This window comes from Kogia breviceps, chromosome 1 (assembly GCF_026419965.1).
Source record: "Kogia breviceps isolate mKogBre1 chromosome 1, mKogBre1 haplotype 1, whole genome shotgun sequence".
Classification (NCBI taxonomy): Eukaryota; Metazoa; Chordata; class Mammalia; order Artiodactyla; family Physeteridae; genus Kogia; species Kogia breviceps.
This window is the reverse complement of record NC_081310.1, coordinates 74,885,463-74,910,245: the sequence shown is the minus strand read 5'-3', so window position 1 is coordinate 74,910,245 and position 24,783 is coordinate 74,885,463. Positions and strand designations below refer to the sequence as shown.

Below are 24,783 nucleotides of genomic sequence, written 5' to 3'. Positions count from 1 at the left end.
CTATTCATTTTTCCATCTCTCCTTTCACCCACGTATCTTCAGTCCATCCACCCATCCATCCATCCATCCATTCATCTATCCATCCAGCCATCTGTCCATCCCACAAACGTTTATTGAGATGCTGCTATGTGCCAAGCCCAGTACCAAGTATAGAGTTTCTTGCTCAGAGCCATGTACAGTCTTATTAGTGGTGAGAGACAAATAAATAAACATAACACATTATAATAAGGATTGTAATAGTATAATGTGCAAAACACAATAGGAAACACTTAACAAATAGCCAGGTAAGAATAGTTGACATTTGAACAAGGTCTTGAAAGATGAATAGGAATTTGCCAAATAATAATAATAAAAGCTAAAAAAAAAATAAATAAAAGCTACTATTTCTTCTTTTTTTTTTTAACGGAACATTTATTTATTTATTTATTTATTGGCTGTGCTGGGTCTTCATTGCTGCACGCAGGCTTTCTCTAGTTGTGGTGAGTGGGGGCTACTCTTCATTGCTATGCACAGGCTTCTCATTGTGGTGGCTTCCCTTGCTGCAGAGCACGGGCTCTAGGCTTGTGGGCTTCAGTAGCTGTGACACGTGGGCTCAGTAGTTGTGGCTCATGGGCTCTACAGAGCAGGCTCAGTAGTTGTGGCACATGGGCTTGGTTGCTCTGCAGTATGTGGGATCTTTCAGGACCAGGCATCAAACCCATGTCCCCTGCGTTGGCAGGCGGATTCTTAACCACTGTGCCACCAGGGAAGTCCCAAAGCTGCTATTTCTTAAACACACTGGAACTCTGAACTTTACATATATTATCTCAATCTTTCTCCCATCCTAGAGAGCTAGGTAGTATAATCCCCATTTTATAGACGAGAACATGGAAGAACAGAGAGATCAAAAAACTTTCCCAAGTCACAGTCCTGTCAATCCTATGTCTGTATGACTCCAAAGCCTATGTTTTAAACTATATTATTTCCCTATTATCTACAGATAGGAGTATAATTTTTGTTGGGGAATATTTTATATGTATAGCTCTTCTGTCTAGAGTGCAGATTTCCATAGCTGTTTCATAGAAACGTAGTATATTCAAAAATTTTAATCCACTAGCTAGTTCAGTCATTATTGATCTGCCCTTTTAAGATGTCTGCTTTCAGAGGAGGATTTTAGGCAAGAGAACGGCATATACAAGGCAGTGAGGCAAAGAAGAGCATCGGCACATTTGAGGAATATGAGGGATTTGGGGTGGAGTAGTTGAGGGTGCAGGGGATGAGCCTGTGGGCGGGATGGGGCCCAGGCAGGATGGCATCACACACCCTATTACGATTTTGTCTTCTTCCTGTGGGCGAACTCAGCAGTCAGTCCCTTCACTCTCTTTCTCTACAACCTGGAGAACTGGATCAGGTCCCGACTGATCTCGGCAACCGACCGGCAGCCTAAAAGAACAATGTAGTTAAAAAGCTCATTTCTCTAAAACCCCAGTCACCAACCGCACTGTGGGGAAGAGACGGTCTAGTGGGAACAAGCTTGACTTGACCCTGTGCTCACCCTGATTAAATGTTATGTATACAGACCGAATCATCTAATTCTGATTGCACTGGGAATTATTTCACAAGCCTGTGCCTGTGTCTTCTTTTAAAATAGCCATGTCAATATGGCACAGTAAAAACCGTATTTTGGCCTTTTGAAAAAGCACTTTGTGTGCAGTGGATACACCTGACCTTTATCTCCCTCGTGATAAGGCTTCAGGACACAGGAAGTATCTGTCAGGGAGGATATGACTCAGGGAAAGCAGACAAGATAGGGCGAGTGTTTCATACAACTGCCTTCTATGAAAAAGTTTTGTAAAACGCAACACCCGTCTTTGGTGGAGGAGCGTCATTAAAATGCAAAACTGGGACTGTCACTGAGATGAGACGCAGGGATTGGAGAGAGTGACTCCAGACAAATGTCAAGAGAGAAGGGAGAAAGTGAGAACACGAGCTGGAGGACTGTAGGCGCAGAAGACAGCGAGAAATCACTGGTGATAGAGAATATATAATGTTTCACTTGAAGTTCTTTCCCCATCTGTGATGTATGCACCGTCACCTCCCAAAACCTAACTAGCAAATTGTATTACTCACAAAAGTATAACTAATGAGAGGGTCTTTTCCCAAAAATGGAAGCGGAGGAAATGGTTGAGTTTCATGCCCGCGTGGATTATAAGGGACAGAAATGACAGGTGTGGAATACATAAATAACCCGTAAAATGGATTAAGTCAGCAGAAGCAGGAATTCAGAGCCAGAGGTGTTCTCATCAGAACTGACAATGAGTTTGAGAGCTCTGGGTTTCCACAGGGCAGACAGAATAGTGCAGCTTCAGAGCAGGCAGACCTCAAGGAGCACAGAGATGCCAAAATAAAATCTCTGCTTATATATTGTAGTAGAAATAAATATTTAAATTACGTAAAAATGTCACAGTAGTTGCATCAAAGTGTTGCGATTCCATTTTGAGATGTGAAGTATCTGTTCACATTTAAGCCCTGGTGATATCTGTGTACTTGTTATACTTATCAATATAAACTCATCAGATTGGGTCTGGGTCCCACAAGGTACCAGGGACATTGCCTTACTCTTGGTAGAGGTTCAGTAAAAGTTTAAGAGTGAATGCATAATTACAATGTATTCCTGCTTTTCCATTACTGTAAATTAGGTAGATATTCACACTAAAAAGCTTTGGCTAAATTAAAGCAAAATGGTTAATTCCAAGCAATAAATCTCAAGAAGATTCATATACTCTTCTGATTTAGCCCCCTCGCCTTACGAGTGATGAGAACTGAGTAAGGTGTGTGCAGGCTTGTGCTGATATGATTTATATGTGCACGTTTTTGTTTTTTAAGACAAATCACCGTTTTACCCTTTCTATAAATATAATTTCAGCAATTGGTCTCACAGTTAGAAAAACATTAATTTTAAACTTCTTTTGCTTTCAACCGTAGTGCAAATAGTGTTCTCCTCCCAGGTCTGTGATGTCTCAGGGTTATAAGGGAAAAATACTACACGTTTCTAGGGGAATTAGGGAAAAGAAGTCATATTGACTGATCACCTCCTGGGTGCCAGGTTTGTGTCAAGGCGTCTGAGGTGCAGCGTGCAGGGAAAAGCTAAGGGGTGACAGAATCTCTGGGGTTTCACATTATGATTTCGTACTTTAGTGAGTTCCACCAAAAACACAGCACACGCTTCAGCTGAGACCCCCGGGGACTAGCCTGTGAGGTGTCTTTCCTGGGGCAGCGACACACACAGAGGATGCCGAGGGATGGCCGTCGGCCTAGGTTTTCTATTCTTCCTCTTCCTCCGCAAACCCTCCTCTCCATCCCACATTTGGTTGTTGATTAGTAATTTTTCTATACATTTAAAACAATACATTCTCACTGTAGAACAATTAGAAGGAAAGGAATATAAAAAGTCAGGCATGAAAGTGTTCATAATTCTGTTTTTTCTTTCTTTTTTTCCTGCCCCCTTTAAAAAAGGGTGCTCTCCATGCTCTATTTCAGAAAAAGATTTTCCAGCCACCATTTCCACCCCAACGGTTGTTAAGTATAAACTTTTGGTGGAATAAAAAAGCTTTGTTATTGTGAATTCCCCCAACAGCCTTCTGTTAAAGAAGTTCAGATATCATTTCACAAGGACAGGAGAACATATTTAGGGGAGCAGAAGTCACCTCAATCTCCTGGAATCTGCAGAAACCATAGGTCTTCCCATCCCTCTCCCCCACAGCACCCCCGCCCCCTAGGGGCAAAACACACCAATACGATATTTGTTCACACTTGTGTTCTCCCCTCCCTCATGGGGGCGACTTGGGTCATTTATTGCCTTATCTTCATAGGCTTTGGCCCAAAATGGACAGTGCCGGTCCTTGACGCCTTAATCCATTTCCCATTTTTTTTTTTTCTTTTAAACCGCTAAGTGGAAAGGGGCTGATGCTGGCATTAATGCCCATCTAAGTTTTCTAGCTTGTAGTACTCAAGCCCCAAAGGGTGAGTCTGCAACCCCAGTGCACACTATGCAACTTGGATGCTGAGTACAAGATACTTGTCTAAATATCAGACCAAAACCAGACTTGAAAAGACCTGGACGTCTTGCCTTGTGCCTAGCACATGTCAGATGCTCGGTAACATCATCTACAGAAATAAGTTAATGGCTTGAAAGCAGTCTTGACTCCACTTCAGAGCTCTTGATTCATTATTTCCTTACTTCTGGAGGAGGTTTCTGTTATTACCATATTTTAGAATTGAGGCGTGGGTGGAGGTCTTATTGGGATTTGTCTTGTCTGTCTCTCACATAGCAATTGATTACCATCTATAGTAGACAAAGTCAAAGACAGAGCTATTGGCCATTGGCATTTGGGCAGGACAATTCTTTTCTGTGAGACAGCTCCAAGCATTTTAGGATAGTTAGCATCTCTGGTGTTTGAGCACTAAATACCTCCAGTACCCACCCTGCATCATTGTGCTGATGAGTAAAAAATAAACTAACCCCCCGAACAAAATGCCCCTGAAGAGAGAAGTTACCATCATTAGTTGAGAACCACTATTTTACAGGATCCCTGGGATTCCAGGCTTTGCCAAACACGTATGTTTTTATGAGCACTGCTTTACAGTCATCTCATTTTTGACTAAAATAGCCTGCCTGTAACTTCGAGACATTCATGCTTGTCTTGCTGTCTGCGGTTACACAGGATGATGCTTCTCCCCATTCTGTCCTCCTGTTTGTTTCCATCTCCCCAGCTCCTCCATGCTTCCCCTATGACATAATTTCTCTACTCTTCACAGTCCATGAATATTACTTAAAAGATGACACACGGAACCACATCTGACAAGCCTGATAGGATCTGAGCAGACCAGAGTAAAACGGGACCCTCTTTCCCAAAATCTGAAATTGCATTTGCTTTCGCAGTAGATGTATCACATTTTGAGTTTGTGCTTAATCTTTTACTGGCACATTTCCTCCCTGTTCTTTCCTTTGGGCAGCCACTGGGTCTGGGAAAGGCGAGCTAGAAGGGCCACTGCTCCTGTTCTTTAGACGGCCTGTTTTTAGTTCTGAATCAGGAAAAGAATTGTAAAAACTTACCTGTCAGGGTCATGGAAGTGTGGAATTCATTTTTTAAAATGTTCAAAACTTCCTCAACACCATGTTCACCCTGCTCCCAAGACAGAGAGAGAGAGAGAAAAGGAGAGACAAAAAGAGGCATGAAGGAACATTCTGACCATGTGCTGAGTGTAAATTCTAGGTGAGCTCAGAGCTGTGCTGGGGAGGATGGGGCTACCTGTGAAATTAGAACTATGTTGGGAATAATGGAAAGCAAAGAGGAAAATGTAGGGTGACAGCTCTTGAAAATGTGCAACATGCTGCAGAGGAAGCACTGTGGAGCTGGAGAGGGGTCACTGTTCTTCAGGATCTGTGGCACCTCCAACAAATGGCCAAGCTTGGGAGTAAAACCACAGAAATGCGTGGAAATGAATGAGAAGCGTGGTACCTTCCGGCTGGTTTTCACTTTGCCACTCTCACCTTGTAGGCAAGACCCCATAGGATGGGTCTCCCCAGAAAAACGCATTTAGCCCCGAGGGCCAGAGCTTTCAGCACATCATTGCCGGTTCGGATGCCACCATCCAGGTACACTTCAATTTTCCCTTTCACAGCAGCCACCACTTCTGTCAAGGCATCGATCTGAAAAGGACAGACAAGTGTGGTTCGAGGGATTTCCCTTTTGACTCTCAGGGTGTCAGGGGACAGCAGTGCCCCCTCAGCACGGGCTGGCACCAGGAGGTCCAAGTGGGGGCGATGCCTAACTGTTCCTCCCCTCCCGTGCTTGAGGCTGCAAGTGCCTATCAAAGCAGTGCAGCCACATTCCCAAGGTCCAGGGACTTTCTGCAGGCTCCCCGTTCTGCCATTTTCTGCTCCAACAGAGATGGAGCAGAGACCTCTTTGCTCCTCTTCATATCCCCTAGGAGACATTTTCTATTTGTACTGTTCATTTTTTTTTTTTTTTGCGGTATGCGGGCCTCTCATTGTTGTGGCCTCTCCGGTTGTGGAGCACAGGCTCCGGACGCGCAGGCTCAGTGGCCATAGCTCACGGGCCCAGCCGCTCCGCGGCATGTGGGATCTTCCCGGACCGGGGCACGAACGCGTATCCCCTGCATCGGCAGGTGGACTCTCAACCACTGCGCCACCAGGGAAGCCCTGAGAGTTAGTTTTTGATAATCCACAACAGGGCATTCATTAGAGCCTTCTGGCGATAAAAGCTGGCTGATTCTTTTCCCTGGCTCCAGGAGGACATACAGGGGTGTTAGATATGGAATCTTATAGAGATGGAACTTCGCTCAGAGAGTCACATCCCTCACAAGCAGCGGACTAGGTTGAGAAGACTGAGGAAATTATCCCCAGCACAAAATTTAAGGGGTGCCAAAAATATAAATAATATTTGAAGACAAAATTTTAAAAAAATCAAATGGCAAACTTTGACCTGTGAGCTGGGGGCTTGTTTTGATAAATAAAGTTTTATTGGAACCAGGGCCAGGATTACAGTGAGATGAGTGAGGCAGTGTTATGTAATTGCAGGGATGGATCCTGTCTTTATTTAAAATGTTGATATTTTGTTCACCATGGATTTTTTTGCATTAAATTTCATTTTTTAAAACAGTGTATGAAACTATTATATACCTCACTCAGTTTTTTCTGGCATCTTCTAAAATTTTGAGCCAAGGGTGGGTTTCCCACTAGCCTCATGCTAATCTTGGTGCTGTCCCTGGATGACCTTGGGTTTACTTGTTAGGTTAAATGGTTTGGGAGAACAACATGTTGATCAACGTGATGGGGCAGGAGAAATTCTTCTTGTTTTGGCGCCTACCTTTGCCAACGCTCATTCTCTATTGAGGAAGTGCAGTGGGAAAATTAGTCGGCCACTTTTTCCCACTCCTTACTCAGTCCTCCCCAAGGGGACAAGACTAGCTAAACTGATTAGTGAGGGAAAGCTGATTGTATTATATTTTATTAGCATTTTCTCAAAAGTCAAGACTCTACCCTGTTTGCTGCTAGTTGGTGAGGGCCTCTTTGCTTTCTGCTCCTATTGTCAGCATAGTTGGGACAGCTCAGGACCTGCTAAGCTCTTTTGCATCCTCTATTCTCTCAGTTACGAGGTGTGTGAGAGATAGCTTTGTGGGCATCCTTGCAGGAGTTGGGTGAGAGAGCTCAGCATGTGTTCTGAAGACCTGTGTTCTTCTAAGGTCTTAGGTCAAGAGTTGGGATGGGTTCATCCGATGATGGACACTTAGGTTGCTTCCATCTCCTGGCTATTGTAAATAGAGCTGCAATGAACATTTTGGTACATGACTCTTTTTTAATGAGTTATTTGTAGTGAGGTGGATGGACCTAGAGTCTGTCATACAGAGTGAAGTACGTCAGAAAGAGAAAAACAAATACCGTACGCTAACACATATATATGGAATCTAAGGGGGAAAAAAAGGTCATGAAGAGCCTAGGGGTAGGATGGGAATGGAGATGCAGACCTACTAGAGCATGGACTTGAGGATATGGGGAGGGGGAAGTGTAAGCTGTGACGAAGTGAGAGAGTGACATGGACATATATACACTACCAAACGTAGGGTGGATAGCTAGTGGGAAGCAGCCACATGTCACAGGGAGATCAGCTAGGTGCTTTGTGACCACCTAGAGGGGTGGGATAGGGAAGGTGGGAGGGAGGGAGACACAAGAGGGAAGAGATATGGGAACATATGTATGTATAACTGATTCACTTTGTTGTAAAGCAGAAACTAACACACCATTGTAAAGCAATTATACTCCAATAAAGATGTTTAAAAAAAAAAAAAGAGTTGGGATGGGAAGTAGGCGGCCTGACTGTTCCCTGCAGTTCAGCTCTTACGGAGTCATAGTAAAGTGTGACCCTTGCTCTCCATCATTCCATGCCTGTTTGCTATCAGGTAGAGCCCAGTGGAGAGGAGGAGGCCAGTGATTGGCACTTGAAACCCCTAAGCTTCACAAGCCTTGAAATGTACAAACTGGCTGATGTAGCTTTTCTAGTTCCTGGAATTTTTTTTAAAGAAGTAATTGAGAATGTGCTAAAGATTTAAGGATGGTCACTGATGTGTTGTTTAAAATAGTGAATGCTTGGAAGCAATCCAGATGTTCAACCATAGGAAGCTGGTCATATAAATTGTCTATTCATACTACACACCATTAAAAACAAGAAAGCATATCTATTGAAATAAAATGAGCTCAATATATTAATACATGGAAAGAAGAAAATTACATAATATCATGTATAGTTTTCAAACCTAAAATGTTATGGTCACATTAAGTTGATTACCAAACTATTGTCAGTATGATAGTGATTTTTATCTTATTCTTTTTGCTTATGTATATTTTATAGTTTACTTGCAGTGAACATGTCTTACTTATATAATAAAAAGGCCAAAAAAGACTTTAAAGGAAAAAAAACCCCACTTCCCTTTCTCAAAAGGAGTCAAGCGGCAATAGAAGAATCTCTTGAAAAATATAAGCTATAAATCTCCATGAAAATAAATTAACAGTTGGACTTCCCTGGTGGCACAGTGGTTAAGAATCTGCCTGCCAATGCAAGGAATACAGGTTCAATCCCTGGTCCGGGAAGATCCCACATGCTGAGAAGCAACTAAACCCGTGTACCACAACTATTGAGCCTGCGCTCTATAGCCTGCGAGCCACGACTACTGAGCCCGCACGCCACAACTACTGAAGCCTGTGTGCCTAGAACCTGTGCTCTGCAACAAGAGAAGTCATAGCAATGAGAAGCCCGTGCACTGCAATGAAGAGTAGACCCCACTTGCTGCAACTAGAGAAAGCCTGCGTGCAGCAACAAAGACCCAAAACAGCCAAAAAAAAAAAAAAAAAAATTAAAAAAATTTTAAAAATAATTAAAAATAATTAACTCCCTTAAAAAGTTCTTTCCCTTCCTCCCTCCTTTTCTTTTTCTTTCCCCAAACTCCATCTATAAGGGACAAATTCATAAGTTAGGGGAAAAATTAGACTGTCCCAGACTTTTAGCAAAGGATTCACAGGGCATTTTTAAGTTTTACTGTGAAAGACAGTTATTTATTAGCTTCAGTGAGGCACTGTTTCTTCCTGGGATGTGTCATATGAGAAAATATGAGGTTCCAATCCATGCAGACAGGCAAGCTTCCAGGTGAATGCTTCTTCCAGAAGGCAGGAGACCTCCATGCCTTGGGAACAACTCTTCTATCAAATTTCACCTTAAACACTTATTGTGTGAATTCAGACAAGTTACTTAACATCTCTAAACTCTAGTATCCTCATCTGTAAAATACAGATAATAATGCCCATCTTTCAGGACTGTTTTGAGATTTAGAGGTGACATACGTTGAGTTTGTAAAAATAGCCTGGCACACACTAGGCTATTATTAATGATGAAAAGTCCTTAACAATTCACAGGTAGATATGAACACAGGTGGTTAGGGAGAGGGGAATGTGCACCAAATTGCACAGAGTACCTTGCTGTGGACACACACATACACACACACACAACAGAGCACTCACAAACACACCCAGGCTGAAGTCATCCTACTTACAGAAGCAGGAACCTCATCAAGCTGCCTCCCACCATGGTTGGAAACAATGATGCCATGGACATTGTGCTTCACAGCTAACTCTGCATCCTCTTTTGTCAAGATCCCCTTAAGGATGATGGGCAATCGAGTCATGCTCTGAAACCAGGAGAGATCATCCCAGCAGATGGAAGAGTCAATGGGGGACATCTGGAGATAAGGCATTAAGTTTCCCTGCGGGGTAATAAAAGAGAACTTTAGTCCTGAACTCCTTCAAGGCTCCCATTCCAAAGATGGGACACATTTGGAGAGCCACGAAAAGCTTGAAAAGAGGACCCACAAAACCCAACACTACTTCCAGCTCCTTTTCCTAAAAAAATTTGTGTAAAAGACTTTCTACTTCCATTGCTTATTCATTAACCATTACTTGTGTCCCTGCTCAATAATTATGCCAAGATCTGGGCACACAAAGACAAGTAAGACACAGTCCTTACCTAAAAAAAAAAGAAAAAAAACAAACAAACCCCAAAACCTCAGAGTTTAGTAAGTGACATAGATAAGCAAAAACATTTATAGGCCATCGTGATGTGTTATGATTGAGATATGCACAGGGTAACAAGAACTAAACAATACTTCAATAACCTTAAGTCAGATATTATCCAATATTTATCTTGGCTCACCATGTGAGTCACATATCTATAGATCCCAATGTGTCCCTGGAATCTGAGCCAAGATTCCAGAAAACCTCAAGGCCAATTTGTGGTTAATGAGTAGAACTATTGAGTCACTTGGCTGGGTATCAGAGCTGCCCGTTGGCTGAAAAGGCTGATATCACTACCTCCAATGTAGCCAAGGGAGTCCAACTTTACCATGGCTTTCTCTCTCTGGGGCACTCCATCCCATTGGACTACAGGATTTAATGGGAGAAGTGCCCTTTGTAGTCACCTTGTCTAAACAAGTGTGCTGTAGCACTCTGGTGCCCCGTGGATGAGTTCTAGGTGTGCAGAGATATTTCCTCCCCAGTTTTCAGGGGAGGAGGGTGGGGCTTGGGCTGACTACACACCATGGGCCATTCACCTTGGGTATGAGCATCGTCTTCAGATAGTCAATTTATCTAAGTATGCCAACCAGACTGAGCATTTTCTAAATGTGGCATAAAGTAGAAAATGTTGGAAGAACTTTTTAGTTTGCTCTCCTATTTCATGAAAAAATCCTCTCCCTAGTTTTCCTATTTCCCAGCACCCAGCCCTGCCCAGAACGTTTCTGGGCTGCCAGGGATGAGAAAGGACATTTTTGTCTTATATTCTGCTTGTCTGGAAGTTCTGGGCAGCAGGAACCACATCTGCTTCTTGAACTGCTGCATCCCTAGTGCCTGGCACAGAACAGGTACCCAATGACTTCTTGAGGAAAGAAAGAAAAGAGGAAAGAGGGATGGAAATCTACCTCCTGTAATGCTTGCCCGCCTGGCTCTGGTATCTTTCCTACCTTCTCAGGTGATCCGAGATCTTTTAGCAGTAAGTTCTTCATCAAGTTCACTTGGTTTGTAATGTTGTGTCGTCTGTTGCCAACTTTGGGTACATCCACAGTGATTACCAGAGCTTTGAAACCCAGGGATTCTACCTTTTGGATCAGCTGTTTGTTTAGCTGCCTGTTTGGGTGCACATACAGTTGGAACCATCGCAGGCCCCCGGGGGCAGCGGCAACAATGTCTTCAAGGCTACAGCTGGCATACGTGCTGGTGATGTAGCAGATACCGGCTGCTTGCGCAGCTGCAAATCAAAGGACACAACTCAGGTTGGAGGACAGAGACATTCTGAACTGGGGTGAAATGCCCTAGGAGTCTGTGTTGCCTCTGGCCAGCTTGCCCTGTAAGTGAAGATAAACCTTGACTTCATTCTGCTTCCCTGTCAGGCAGGCAGGCATTGCATGTGTTTTATCAGATTATCTGGGTCCTCCTCTGTATAACCTGTCTTACAAACTCTGTGTTGCATATTAAAATATTTCAGACTAGAGATGACCTTGAGTCCCCAGAACCATTTGAAGATGTTGCGGCTTTCAGATACTAAATGGGCTTCTTGTGAACTCATCAATGAAGCAGAAGGGAATTAAAGAAGGCAAAGGATGAGAAAATGTAATTCCAATGGAGAAGGATGAGCTTTGCAGCAGAAAAAGCATGCTATCTGGAGTTAGAAGAATGTGAGTTCGACCACTTCTTAGCTGTGTGGCCTTGAGTCTCATTTTCTTTATCTGGAAAAGGGCGGGGTGGGGGGATAATAATACCTCTCTTATAGGGTTGTTGCAAGATTAAATAAGATACTAGCTATGGAAGCATTTTTTAAAAATTATGAAGTGAGGTTCTATACTAATACTAGGGATAATGAGGATGATGACGATGGTGACAATGATGTGCTGATCGCATCTTTCTAATTTCCCTCTTTAATCATTTTCAGGGGATTCCCCAACAGGTTAATGTCACTACCATCCTACAACCCATGGGCAGAGAATTTGACCTAATCACAATTAATATTTTCAATTCCTAATGTCAACAGGAGATACCCCCATTCTCCTGCTCCACCCCCAAAACAACACAGCACACTCAACCGTGAAGATTTTGTAAAGCAGTCATATTCATATAGGGTATTCATATTTCAGCTTAGCCAAATTTGGTTCGTAACCAGATGAATGTCACTTTCAGCTCTAGAATCCATGGATTCATTGTTTCCTATATCACAGAGTCAAAGGAAAAGACCCCAGGGAAGCCATGGGCAACTTGAGAAAAAACAGATTTGGCTTAGGTTGAAGATTACAAATGAGTCACAGGAATATTTTTACCCCTTGCCCTTCCTTTCTCCTCTCCTCTCCTCTCCTCTCCTCTCCTCTCCTCTCCTCTCCTCTCCTCTCCTCTCCTTCTCTTCTCTTCTCCTTATTTTTTAGTGGTGGCAGATGAGGGAAGAGAACTCAGGGGTACTAGGAAGGAAACAAAACCCAATGAAAAACTTTTTGTCAAATAAGATGATCAAGTCAACTGAGGAGAAGGGAAATGGAACATTTGGACAAGAGCACCTGCCAGGGCCTTGTGTTAGGGCTTAATGTCATGACTTTCTCCTCATCCTAAATTCAGAGGCACACCATTCAGTCCCAGCCCTGGCCCATGAGGGTTCAAAGAGAGCTCTGCCCTTGGGGCCACACTGAGCATCCCTTTCCCCCCAGATGCTGTGTCAGACAGAGGGGCCAGTCAGTGCCCCTCTTCCTTGGGATGGCTTGGTGGGATTTTCACCTCCTATTCAGCTGTAGCTCCCTCCCACCCTAACCATTCTTTATAATGGAAAATTGCAATTTTCTCAACCTTAGGTGAAATGTTATGCAAATGTAGCTTTAAGCATTCCTTTTCCTACCCTTAATTCCAACCAGATTGCTGTCCCTAAACCCCTTCTCTAGAGAAATTCTGGAGCTGTTTGACCCTGCTCTGAAGGACACGTCTGCACACTTTAAGGCCCTTGGAAAGGGAGCCTCAAGGTGGGCTGGGTTCACACCTCTGGCTGTGCTCATTTCTCCATCGGGCCAGGCAAGGCAGTGGAAACCCGTGGGTGCGATGCAAATGGGGGTGCTGATCTCCTCCCCTTGGATTGTGGTCCGCATGTCCACCTTTGACACATCTTTCAGGTACCGGGGACGGAGGCGGATTCTGTACTGGACAACAAAGAGATTTTCTATCGGTGGGATGACTCGCCAGCACGGAGGTGCTGCCTAGTGCTGGGACCTCCAGATTCCTGACACAGATCTAGACCACACTGGGTCCCGAGAAACCATTGGCAGAGTCAGTTAGCTGGTAGCTGATTAGGCAGCATAGACAAGCTAGAGGCTCTTCTCCTCCAGAAGCCTCTCCCAACCCCCTATTCCATATTAACCCCGCCTTCTCTGAACTCCCGGTACACATATGGTCTACGCTGTTCCCTGCCTTGCTCCATCAGAAGACTGTGTCTTGGAGCTGTGCCTCCCTGACCAGACTGTTGCCACTTGGATGCTTTGATTGATCCATCTTAACAAGGACTAGAAAAGGAAGGAATAAGCAGGACAGAGTTCCAGTCTCTTCCCTCTTAGGTCAGAAACAAATCTCTATAAAGCAAGAAAAGGTCATTGAAAGAGAACAAATCCCAGAGAATGAACACGACTTTTTTTTTTTTTTTTTTGCTAGAGGCTAATTCATTTGAAGATTTGACTTAAACGCTACTTTAGAAGGTAGGGAAATTAACAAATAATAATTATATGAAATGAACTTTTAAGTCGAACAGATACTTAGCTTCAGGGTCCAAAAGTGCTTATTTTCCACAACATATTATTATTCCTATACATAAACTGAGGAAGATTTTTCTGGAAATGCTGATTGCGCAAATTCGGGTAAGAGCCTCAGTTACTTCACCTGTGAAATGGGAATAATAATCCAACTTTCCTAACAGTTTTGTGAAGACACAATGAGATAAAGCAATTGAAGTGCCTAGTATAGTGTTAAACAAGTATGAAAATACAGAAGATAGTGTTCACCATGCATCCCATTTTCCAGTTTTCTCCTGATCTCTGTATCACAGAGGTCAGCAAACATTTTCTGTAAAGGGCCAGATGGTAAATGTTTTAAGCTTTGGGCCATGTGGTCTTTGTCACAATTACTCAGCTCTGCTGTTGTAATGCCAAAGCAGCCATGGACAATATGTAGATGGCTGAGCATGGCTGTGTTCTAATAAAACTTACCTGTGGACACTGAAATTCTAATTTCATATAATTTGACATATTGCAATTCTTCTTCTTCTTTTGATTTTTTTCAAGCAGTTAAAAATGAAAAAAAAGCCCATCCTTAGTTTGTGAGCCATCCAAAAACAGGCAGTGGGCCCGACCTGGCCTGTGGGCTGCTCTTTACTGACCCCTGCTCTACCCGCTGCTGTGCCACCCAACTCTTCTCCCTTGAATCAATCTTCTTTCATCCCCAAGACTCCTTGGGTCTCCATATTTCCTCCAGCCTTGAACCCTCTTTCTGCCTCCAAGCCGGAAGCTCAGGAGCTCAGGAGATTTAGGTTTACCCAGCCAGCTTCTCCTCCCTGCCCAGGTGGCTGGAGACCTTGGGACTCTTGTCCTATCTTGTCAGGTGGCAAAGTCACCATGATCAGCACTCAGGAGACTCACTTATGGTAGTTCTGCAGAGGCACTGAGATAAATTGTCTCTCCATCCATGCTCTCCCCAGTCACCTGTCCCCTGCCAAGAAAATACCCCCAAATCCCAAACAACAACAGAAACCCATTATTATGTCTTGAGTACTCTATCTTCTTTGGAGGCAGAAACCAGGCCTGCTACCTTCCAAAGAGCTCTCAACCAGTGCACCTTTAGCAATAGAAAGGATACAGAAGACCAGACTTTTTAAATGCTGTGATGTTGTCATCACGCGTGAGGCAGTCATCAGCTCCTCCTTCAATAAAATCCCAAGTTGACTTAGACAGCTGCTCCCGTGCATGGGCCTCAAAGTCTGTCAAACACACCAAGGGCATTTCTGGACCTTTAAAGGAAAAGCCAAAACTGACCAAACAAAACCCAATAAGAATACTACCGATATAGAGGAGAGGGTGGTGGCAGGATGGACTACAGCATGAAGCTGTTTGGATTCAACATGAACACCCTGTAATCTTTATCTCAAAGGAGGTGCTGCCAAAGGTGCTGATTCCAAGCCCCAAAGCAGGTAATCATGCTGCATACCTCCACTGTCCCAAGCCCCTCTCCCAATCCTGGTTATTGGGTCTTCTAAATGTCCCTCAGGTCTGTCCCCTCATCTCTAGGCCCATTGCCCCAGATCTAGGTGAGGCCCCACCACCTCATATAAGATTATTACAAACATTTCTTATCTTTGTCTCTTAGCCTTCAGATTCACTCTCCATCTTGTTTCCCTCCAGCTGCCTGGGATCTTTCTAAAATGCAAGTCTGATCATGGCTCATGTCTTTCAAGTGCCCATGGCATGGCATTCACAGCCTTCCAGGACCTGGTTCCTGCTCACCATCTTCATTTCTTTGTGGCTTTTCCTTGTCTTTTGAGTCACTATGAGTATTTCCTGAGCGTACCGGAGATTTATTTCATATTTTTGTGCTCTTTTGGAAGGATATCCATCAGGGTGAGAAAACTGGGTCTGAACAGATACTAATGCCTAGAAGTTCTCAGGAATCTCTGGATGTCTGAATACGGGGCTGTAGCTGAGTATCAGGGATGAGGGTGACTTTTGCGACTCCCTGGTTGGGTCATTGAACATGGTTAATTTTGAGACCAAGAAAACAACATATGCTCCCTCCATTTATTCCCATCCCAGTCGGAATCCCGTAAACCTGGAGCTTCTGCTACCACTGCCCCTGAAAGAGGGAAGAGGGCAGTGTTGTGGAGTACATCCTTCCAATTGGGGCAAAGACAGAGGGAACAGTAGCTACAGAGATGCTGAAGGCACCAGTTACAGTCAGTCTCAGCTTGTAGAGCTTCTGTGTAAGAGGATTCCTCTAGGAAGGGTGGGGAAATCTGTAGTTCACAGCGCTGCGCGTCTTCCCAGCCGTTGGCAATGGGGTAAGAATTAGCCAAAGGCTGTGATTAGAAACTGAGTGATTTCCAAGTTATTGTCTGAGGAATAGGGATAAGCCCCAGGGACTAGACTAGGGCTTCAAACACAAATGGGGCAGCTCCTCTAATGAACGGAGGGGCCCAAGGAGGCCAGATGAAATGTGGGGTGCTGGGAATCTTGGTAGGGGTATGGCTGTACCAGAATCTAGTTAAGTCATACAGGAAAGTAGTCCCAAATACCCACCTAAAGGGCTAAGCAGAAAAAAGTTATATGACGGACGAGAAACAGCCCCTGGGATGCACCATGGATTCTGAGAGTAGGCCAGGAGGTGGACTTTGGAGCACAGCCACAGAGCTTTTTATAGGCAGCACACCTTGTCAGTGGGTGGGCAGGGAGCAGTTGAGGTGCTGAGTTGAGTTTGACAAAGTACAGCAACAATGTCTAACTTATCTCGTTCCTATCTGACCCTTCAAAGGCTCAGTAACTTTAATCGAACAAATTAATTATTGTAATTATCCAACTGTATTGCAATAAGTTATGTAAACCTCTGTGTGCATAAAAGAGTTAATATAGCAGGCCTGAGAATGCTCATCTTCAAAAGGCCTGCATACAAGGTTGGCCCTTGGCTGGAGTCTGGGAACTTGGATTTCAGGAGGGTTCCCACCATCTTCTGATAAGAATGTCTCTCTGGGGCTTCCCTGGTGGCGCAGTGGTTGAGAATCCGCCTGCCGATGCAGGGGTCACGGGTTCGTGCCCTGGTCCGGGAAGATCCCACATGCCGCGGAGCAACTAAGCCCGTGAGCCATGGCCGCTGAGCCTGCGCGTCCGGAGCCTGTGCTCCGCAACGGGAGAGGCCACAGCAGTGAGAGGCCCGCATACCGCAAAAAAAAAAAAAAAAAAAAAAAAAAAAAAAAAAAAAAAAAAAAGAATGTCTCTCTGTGTCTAAACTATTTGTACAAACAATGTGCTCTATGCTGAACATCTGCTTTCCCTCTGAGAGTCTAGAATTTTGGTATGGGTTAGGCAGAGCATGTCCATATGACCAACCCCCAACAAAAAACCTTGGGCACCAAGTCTCTGAAACGAGCTTCCCTGGTAGACAACATTTCACACGTGTTGTCACAACTCATTGCTGGAGGAATTAAGTGCATCCTGTGTAGTTCTACTGGGAGAGGGCTCTTGGGAGCTTATACTTGGTTTCCTCTAGGTTTTGCCCCATGAGCATTTTCCCTTTGCTGATTTTGCTTTGCATTCTTTCACTGTAATAAATCATAGCCTCAACTATCTGCTGTGTCCTGTAGGTCTTCCTCGTGAATCACTGAACCTGAGACCCTCCCCGCCCCAGCACACTTTGTATCTCCAGGCAGTAGGACAGTGTGTGACACTGAGTTGCTGTTCATAAATATTCATTACTTGAATTTAACATTCCCCTGTGTGTCATCTCTCTGCCTTGTGGCATGAGAATTCTCCATCAAGTTTCAGCTCCCGATGTCTCAACAAATCCCCATATCCTAAACATTACACACTCACAGAAATGTTCTTCTGCAGATTTCTAGCATAAAAACTCAACAATGTGTATTTCTAATCTAAGGGAAATAACACAGCTTCACTCAGAATTACTTGCCTGGAATAGTGTGGAGTATATCATCTGAAAGCTGCTTGGAAATAAATAAATAACCCAGCATCTTTATATATACCAAACACAATTTTATCAATTTCTACTATTTCCTCTTCCACCTACTATTTCCTTTTCGCTTCCCTGTGAAGTAGACAGAGAAGGTATTAGTCTTTCCATTTTGCATTTAAAGAGAATGGGGCCTAGGAAGCAAAATAACTTGTGAAAGATCAGGCAGTAAATTATTACAGAGGAAGGCTCAGAATCATATCTTCTGGTAGCTTCTAAAGGAAAACATTCTCCATTTTCAATTTCATGGTGCAGATGAAAGTATTTGGTTCACCTAAATTACTTGTTATATTGAATTTAAAAGAATTTTGTAGGGACTTCCCTGGTGGTCCAGTGGTTAGGACTCCGTGCTTTCAATGCAGAGGACATGGGTTCAATCCCTGGTCAGGTAACTAAGATCCCACATACCACGTGGTGAGGCAAAAAAAAAAGTTAGCATTAAAAAAAAAAAAAAAAAAGGGATTTCCCTGGTGGTCCAGTGATTAGGACTCCATGCTTTCACTTCAAGGGGCATGGGTTTGATCCCTGGTCGGGGAACTAAGATCCCACACGTGGCATGGCCAAAGGGGAAAAAAAAAATGAATTTTGTAGTGTGAAAATACAATTATGTTGCATTTTTCCTTTCCATAAAGAAAAATGCAACATAATTGTTGCATGAATATTTGTATTAATATCTATTAATATTTCATAGCATATTTAAAGCCTAGTAGAGTCCTGACCCCATTATTTTTACTAGTGGTCCAGTACAAGGCTTATAACTGAAGAGAAGGACAACTGTATTGTTCAAAATTTTTCCTATTTGGGAGTGAAACTAAGCACTATATGTTTTTATGTATTTCAGTTTGATCCATACAGGCTTTAAAGCCACCAGAAATTAAAGGGAGGATGCAAGTTGTCTAATGTGTGTGTTTTTTGTATTCTCATTCTATTTGATCTCCATTCCAGTATTTTTTCTTCTTTTATCTTCTACTCCAGCTGTGAAAGAGGAAGAGAAAGGGGAGAAAAGGATGAAAATCTCTTGCTCACTGACCAGGAACTTAGCTCATTTAATCTGTTTAGCCTTTTTGTCGAGGGTAAAAAATGATGAGGTGCAACTTGTATACCAGTGATAAGGAAGCTAAAGTCTAAGAGCAAGGGCACTCAGTGGTACCTGTTGCTAACGATCTGAAGTTCAAATTGTTTTCCTGGAGTGAGGGAAGGGGGAGGGACATAGACTGGCACTGGTTGGAACTTCAAGGCAGATTTTGCTTTCTTCAATATTACTGTTTGATCAAACGCAGTTAGTCTAGATAACAACCGGTCTTCCTTTGAAGTTTCATATGGCGCATATGATTCATGTTGCTGTCATTTTAGGAATACTTCCACTTGTATGAAAAACATCTAGGCATTCTGTAAGATCTCAGGAGGGACATCATGGGGCAGGTCATTGAGATTCAAGGGGGCATTCCAGGAGCAGGTGGTTGGTCTACTTTAGGACCCTTTGGCCTGGTCCCCTGGGAACATATGTCAAGTTTCCCAATGGAGCGGTAGAGATAATGTCAAGGCTACACTGTGGGGGCCTTGTTTGAGAGATTACCCTGTTCAAGGTTGTCTGAAAATGCTTTAATCTCTTTGTGGGTGACAGTGTCAAGGAGAGTGGCTGCAAGGCCTGGAGCCATCGCCATAGCAACGGTGGCATTGGCACAGGAGAAGTTGCTGCAGGAGGAGGCCCTGGTAGTGGAAGGCATGGGGGCAGGGCAAGGAGCGGGCCTGGGGCTACTGGAACCACAGGCAGTGCTGGGACCAGGAAGACAGGAATTTACAACACCCCTGACTGAGGCAGATGAGCCCCCAGGGCATCCCCGAGCAAGGTCAAAGTATAGGGCTTGGATTCCCAGGAACATCAGGTCAGATATCAGAGTAAAGATGAGACCGGAATGTCCCTAACACTGGAGTGGCCTGACGAGCCAAGGATGACATTTGTGTAGGAATGAGGGCACGGAGGGCCCAGTGTCCCTCTGACAGGCGCGAGTAGTCAAATGTCGCAAGAACGGACTCAGGGTCCTATCAGCCCAGGATCAGTTCTGACCTTTTCCCTGAGCCCTCCCACACTGAACTGAGGACTCGGGGGCCCCTTCCAGGACATGATGGCCATGTTTTCAATTTATTCCGTCTTGTGAACTAATAATCTGTCCTCTCCAGCCACTGCCTCACCACCCACTCTCATTAGCCCGTTTTCCTTCCCAGGCATTAAAACTGCCCTGGTGACCTGTAGGCACGTTCTACTATGAAGAGTAGTACATGTGGGTTCTTCAGAACCATTTCTGCAGTAGCTATGGGGAATGTCTTCGTTTTACTCTAGGAGCTCTGTTTAAGGAGTTTTTGAGGTTGTGAGGGAGGCACATGTATAGTAATGCTCATTCTGGAGCTGTCGTGACATAATTAGGTCATTAGTGACTCACTGTGCCACCTCCACAAGCCGTAATGACTGCCAATCCTGCCTGGCGAGGATGAGAAGACAGAACAGTTGTGCTTGATGGAGCTGAGAGCGACTTTAGAGAGATGGATAGACGTGCACAAGTTTACACTGAAGCAGAATTTAAAAACGAACCCGGGTTTCCTGTCTCCACGTTCAGTGTCTTTCTGACATAGTATGTGACTCTCAGAATTTCTCTGACTAGCCTGGCAAAATAACCTGGAATTGGATTCTCCTTATTTGGGACTTAGCGTCTCAGCATAGACCTAAGGTTTCTAGAGACTTATCTACACTAGATTTCATCACTCTAAAGCCTCCTCTATTCTTTCTGACCCTCCTTGGTTAGCCAATAACGGCGAAAAGGGCTGAGGCTGGAGGAACAGAATAAGCTCTTGCTTGTGTAGGCAGTGGACCAGTGCTTGTGAGGGTCTGAGAGGCAGCCTGCTTCAGGGGAGATTACTGACCCTTAAGCAGAGGCAAGTGACCTCCTCTCTCAGCACCTCAGCTCCTCACTGGAAAAACTAAAAGTTTTATATATTTTGGAATCATCTCTACCAGATTTGAAGCCACCAGAAATGAAAGGTTGGGCTGATGTCCACCAGGCCCTCATACTCTGTGTTTCCCCTGCACATAAAAACGCAAAGACCTCTCTTTAGATGGATCACGTTAGCATTGTCGTTCAGCACTTTGTGGCGATAAAGTATGGAACGGGCAACTAGCCCATCATTTGGGCTGGCTCCTAACACCAAATAGCTGGGAGGGAGCTCACAGCCTTTCTTCCTTCTTCCTCACCGACCTCGAGGCTCCCTTTTTAACCAGTTGTTCTGGCCCTGTGGCGCCACCTGATGGCTTCAGTGGAGCTTCTCTGACCTGTCAGGGCGCCATTTCCCTTTTGGAGGAGGGTTCTCACCCAACCTGGGTTCCCTGCTGGCCGAGCAGGTAATTCCTCATCTTACATATGTATGCCTCTTCCTCTTTCGCTGATTTCTCCAAACTACTGGTTGAGATTTTCAGGAAATCTTTCTCACTCTTCTTCCCTTTCCCTAGTCTCTCCTGTCTCCTTCCCTTTTCCATTTGCAAACCCCAAATAACCCCCTGGCGGTGGATGAGATTAGTGCTGTAGAGTCCCTTGGATTAAGAACAAAAAAGTAAATAAGTTTTGAAGTCGCATTAGATTTGGGTAAAGAACCTCCACAGCCTTTAAAAATATCCTCAGAGGCACCTTGAGATTCCATTTACTTCCGTTGCCACTGAACTCTTTCTTCCTCTAATTAAGCCTCCTTTTCCTCATCATCAGCAGTTAGGAATGCAAAAGAAACTATTTGTTACACAATTTTCTTAGTTTTCAGTTTTAGCCTAAGACCAACAATACATGACTTTATACTCATTTTCATTGCAAATATGCCAACTTTCTGCTACTTGGCAAACCAAGCAGGTATTTTCAGTCACCTAGGACTCCAACCACTATTTTATTAGCCTTCTTTCTATGGAAAAATATGGGCTGAGTTCCAAACAAATGGCTTCCAAGATTTGGAGTTTTGGAGCACAGCTGCGTTGTGAATGGCGTGCTTTCCATGGGGTGTTGGCGATCCTTTAGGGCATACTGGGAGACACTGACCTAAGGGCTCATCGGGTGTTTGGAAAGATTGGGAATTTTCTTCTTCTATTGAGCAGTGGAATAATTTGATTACACAAAGACTCTTGGAGACAGCGTGATGGCTCCTTAATAATAATAATAATGACAATAAAATTGCAGCCATTTATGGAGTGCTTCATGATGTGTCATGCACTGTGTAAATTGTTTCATGTGCATTAATGTGTAATCCCCAAACACAAATATTATTATCCCCATTTCAAATGAAAAACCTGACTTTCAGAGAGATTAAAATACTTTGCCCCACATCACACATCTAGTCAGACGTGCTGCCTACTGTAGCTTGGCTCTTAAGCATCATGAAAAGAAGCAAATATATGTAGCCAAGTGTAGTTTGCACGGTGAGAGCTGGCATTGAAAACGCCCTGGGCAGATGCAGCTTCGCTTCCGTCCCTTGACAAAATCATAACTTGATCAGAAAGTTTACGAAAACTTCATCATTTAGCTGGTCATAAAAAATACCCTGGCAAGTTTAAATGAATCTTAATGGTCTCCAAAGCACTCTTCCATATTTTATTCCATTTGATGCTTATAATAACCCAGTGAGATAAAGGGCGATCACAGAGTAGAGGTACAAGAGTCCCATTTTATAGATGAAAAAATTAAAACTCAGAGAGTTCAAGTGAATTATCTATAGTCACATGATGAGAATGGCAAGGCCTGACCAGGAATTCCTCTGACTTGCTCTGGATATTCTTTACTTGGCCAGCACGGGTTGTTAGCGGTTCGCTAGGATACATTCAGGTCTCTCTTCTGTAGCGTCAGAAGAGCTGCATAAAGTGAGCTTGGTCAGTTCCCACAAAATCGAGGCCACTGGGAAAGGTGTCCTGTGTGGAGATCATTGCCCTGCATCTTCATTTGCTCAGAAAGGGCAGAGTGTCAGAAACTACACAAAGGGTCAGAACAGGCTCTGAACTCTACTCTTTTCACTTCTGACTTGAGGTATCATAGGCGTAGCTCTGTGTAGGAGTGACAGCCACTGTGAGGCAGCAGGAGAGGGATGAGAAGGCTGCGCGGTGGGGATGGACCACACCAGGTCAGAGATGGAGCAAACGTCTCTCTGCCTTCCTCTAGCATCTCTCACCACAGTGTCTATCCAGATGGCATTTCTGAAGGCCATTCTGAAGGTCAGCTGCTAACATTACTCCATGAAACCTTAGTAGCTGAGGTAGTCCATTCAGTCAGGATGACAGTCTCATAAGCTTTGTAACTTGGCAAACATGGGCTCAAACTCAGCTCTGCTACTTGCTCACCATGAACAAGCTATTTGTGGAAGAAGACAATGAATGCCTATCCCATAGGGTCTTCATGAGGACTAAACACTATAACCCGTGTAACGTTTCTAGAGCAGTGCCTTATATAGACTAGACCATCCCTCAATGGTAGAACCATTTGCATTATTTCTCTTGTTGACGGCATTCTCCTGGGAGGCTCTGGAGGTTGACAGTGGCTTCCAGATCTGAGTAATTCCGTGATGGTATAATTTAAACCCTGCATTGGATTTATGCATTAGTTCATCTCACAAGGCTTATTGAATACATGCTCTCAGCCAGGAAGGCAGAGGCAGTCACTGCTCAGCATGTGCTCCCTGGCGTTTCCTGGTTGTTTACAGGTAGGCAGGGTTTATATAACTAGTTCTGGTCAATGGGCTATGAGTGGAAGTGACACGTGTTCATTCTGGGCCAAGAATTTAAGTGCTGATATGTGACCCTCTGTCTTTCTTTTCTTCTGTTACAACATTCTGGTGGCCATATCCACCAGAGGCATAGCTGTAGGATAAAGACAGCCTGGATCCCTGAATCACCACTTGGAAAGGAGTAGCCTTGGAGATCAGCTGACTTTGTGTGAACAACAAATAAATATTTGCCTGTTAAACCACTAAGAATTCAGAGTTTATTCTCTACTACAGCACAGCCAAACCTAACCTCACTAATTTATCTAGGCATCATGCTAAACACTAGAAATCTTTAAAAACTTAGGTGATATCAACATCTGCTTTCAAGAAGCTTACAGTCGAAGGAGAAGACAGATTTCAGTAGCTGATTCTCTGTTAGTTGATATGATACAGAGTGTAACAGAATTCCTTTTCTAGGGAGAGTTACCCAGGAATTTGGGAATATTCCCATTGTTTCTCAAATGGTATCCCATAAATGATGTTCTGCTCCGTCTAGTCTAGACAAGCTCCAATTCCCATCTATCTATAAAATTAGAATACGGCCGTCTGTCTCACAGAGATCTTGTGAGAATCAAAGGATCTTGTAAAATGCAGAATAGCCTAATGATTAAGAGTAAATACTTTGAGAGTTTTGTTTCCTGTTATGAGGTAGAAAATCACAAAAAGCAATTTCTCCCTTGATCCTGTTTCCAGACTCTATTACAACCCATTGATCTGTCTGTCTTTCTTTCTACCAATACCACTCTGACTTGATCACTGTTTGGGGAAAGTTCTTCCCAGATTGACCTATAGATTCAACTTGACCCAATCACAGTCTCGGGAGGCTCTACATTGGAGGGAATTAGTACCTCGTTCCAAGCAAGCTTATTCCCCAAAGAAACTACACCAGCCCGATTGTTTGAGAAACATTTAACTTCTTTGCTTTTTAGAAGCAGTCCAAGTGTCACTGTTTTCCTCTGCCCACGGCCAGGAGGCAGTGATCAAGTTACAAAGCATATCACGAGGGCAGGAACTGTGCCTTTTAGATTTTCCAGAACCTTTGCAAGTGGACATCTTTTGAGCTATTTTCCCTCCTAAGGACACCAATAAATACTCCCCCAGATGGTTCTGAGACTTAACTTCTCTAGACATAGCCTTCTCTAGCTGTAGTG

General features: G+C 43.9%; 1 protein-coding gene across 6 annotated transcripts in view; it reads right to left on the bottom strand.

Annotated features, from left to right (window-relative positions):
- Positions 1-285: 285 nt before the first annotated feature.
- The window catches only part of HAO2 (hydroxyacid oxidase 2), a 214,754-nt gene continuing 190,256 nt past the window's right edge, over positions 286-24,783 (bottom strand). For 4 of the 6 annotated variants that reach the window (XM_067034158.1, XM_067034163.1, XM_067034170.1 and 1 more), the window contains exons 4-8: positions 11,068-11,351; positions 9,607-9,816; positions 5,534-5,692; positions 5,096-5,165; positions 286-1,422 (exon numbers count right to left, since the gene is read on the bottom strand). In XM_067034158.1, the coding sequence (XP_066890259.1) occupies positions 1,367-1,422; positions 5,096-5,165; positions 5,534-5,692; positions 9,607-9,816; positions 11,068-11,351 (779 nt within the window). In that variant the 3' untranslated portion in view covers positions 286-1,366. Of the gene's footprint in view, positions 1,423-5,095; positions 5,166-5,533; positions 5,693-9,606; positions 9,817-11,067; positions 11,352-13,115; positions 13,268-14,986; positions 15,118-24,783 lie in introns of those variants that run through there. The other 2 variants (XM_059075067.2, XM_067034181.1) reach the window with 2 other exon arrangements.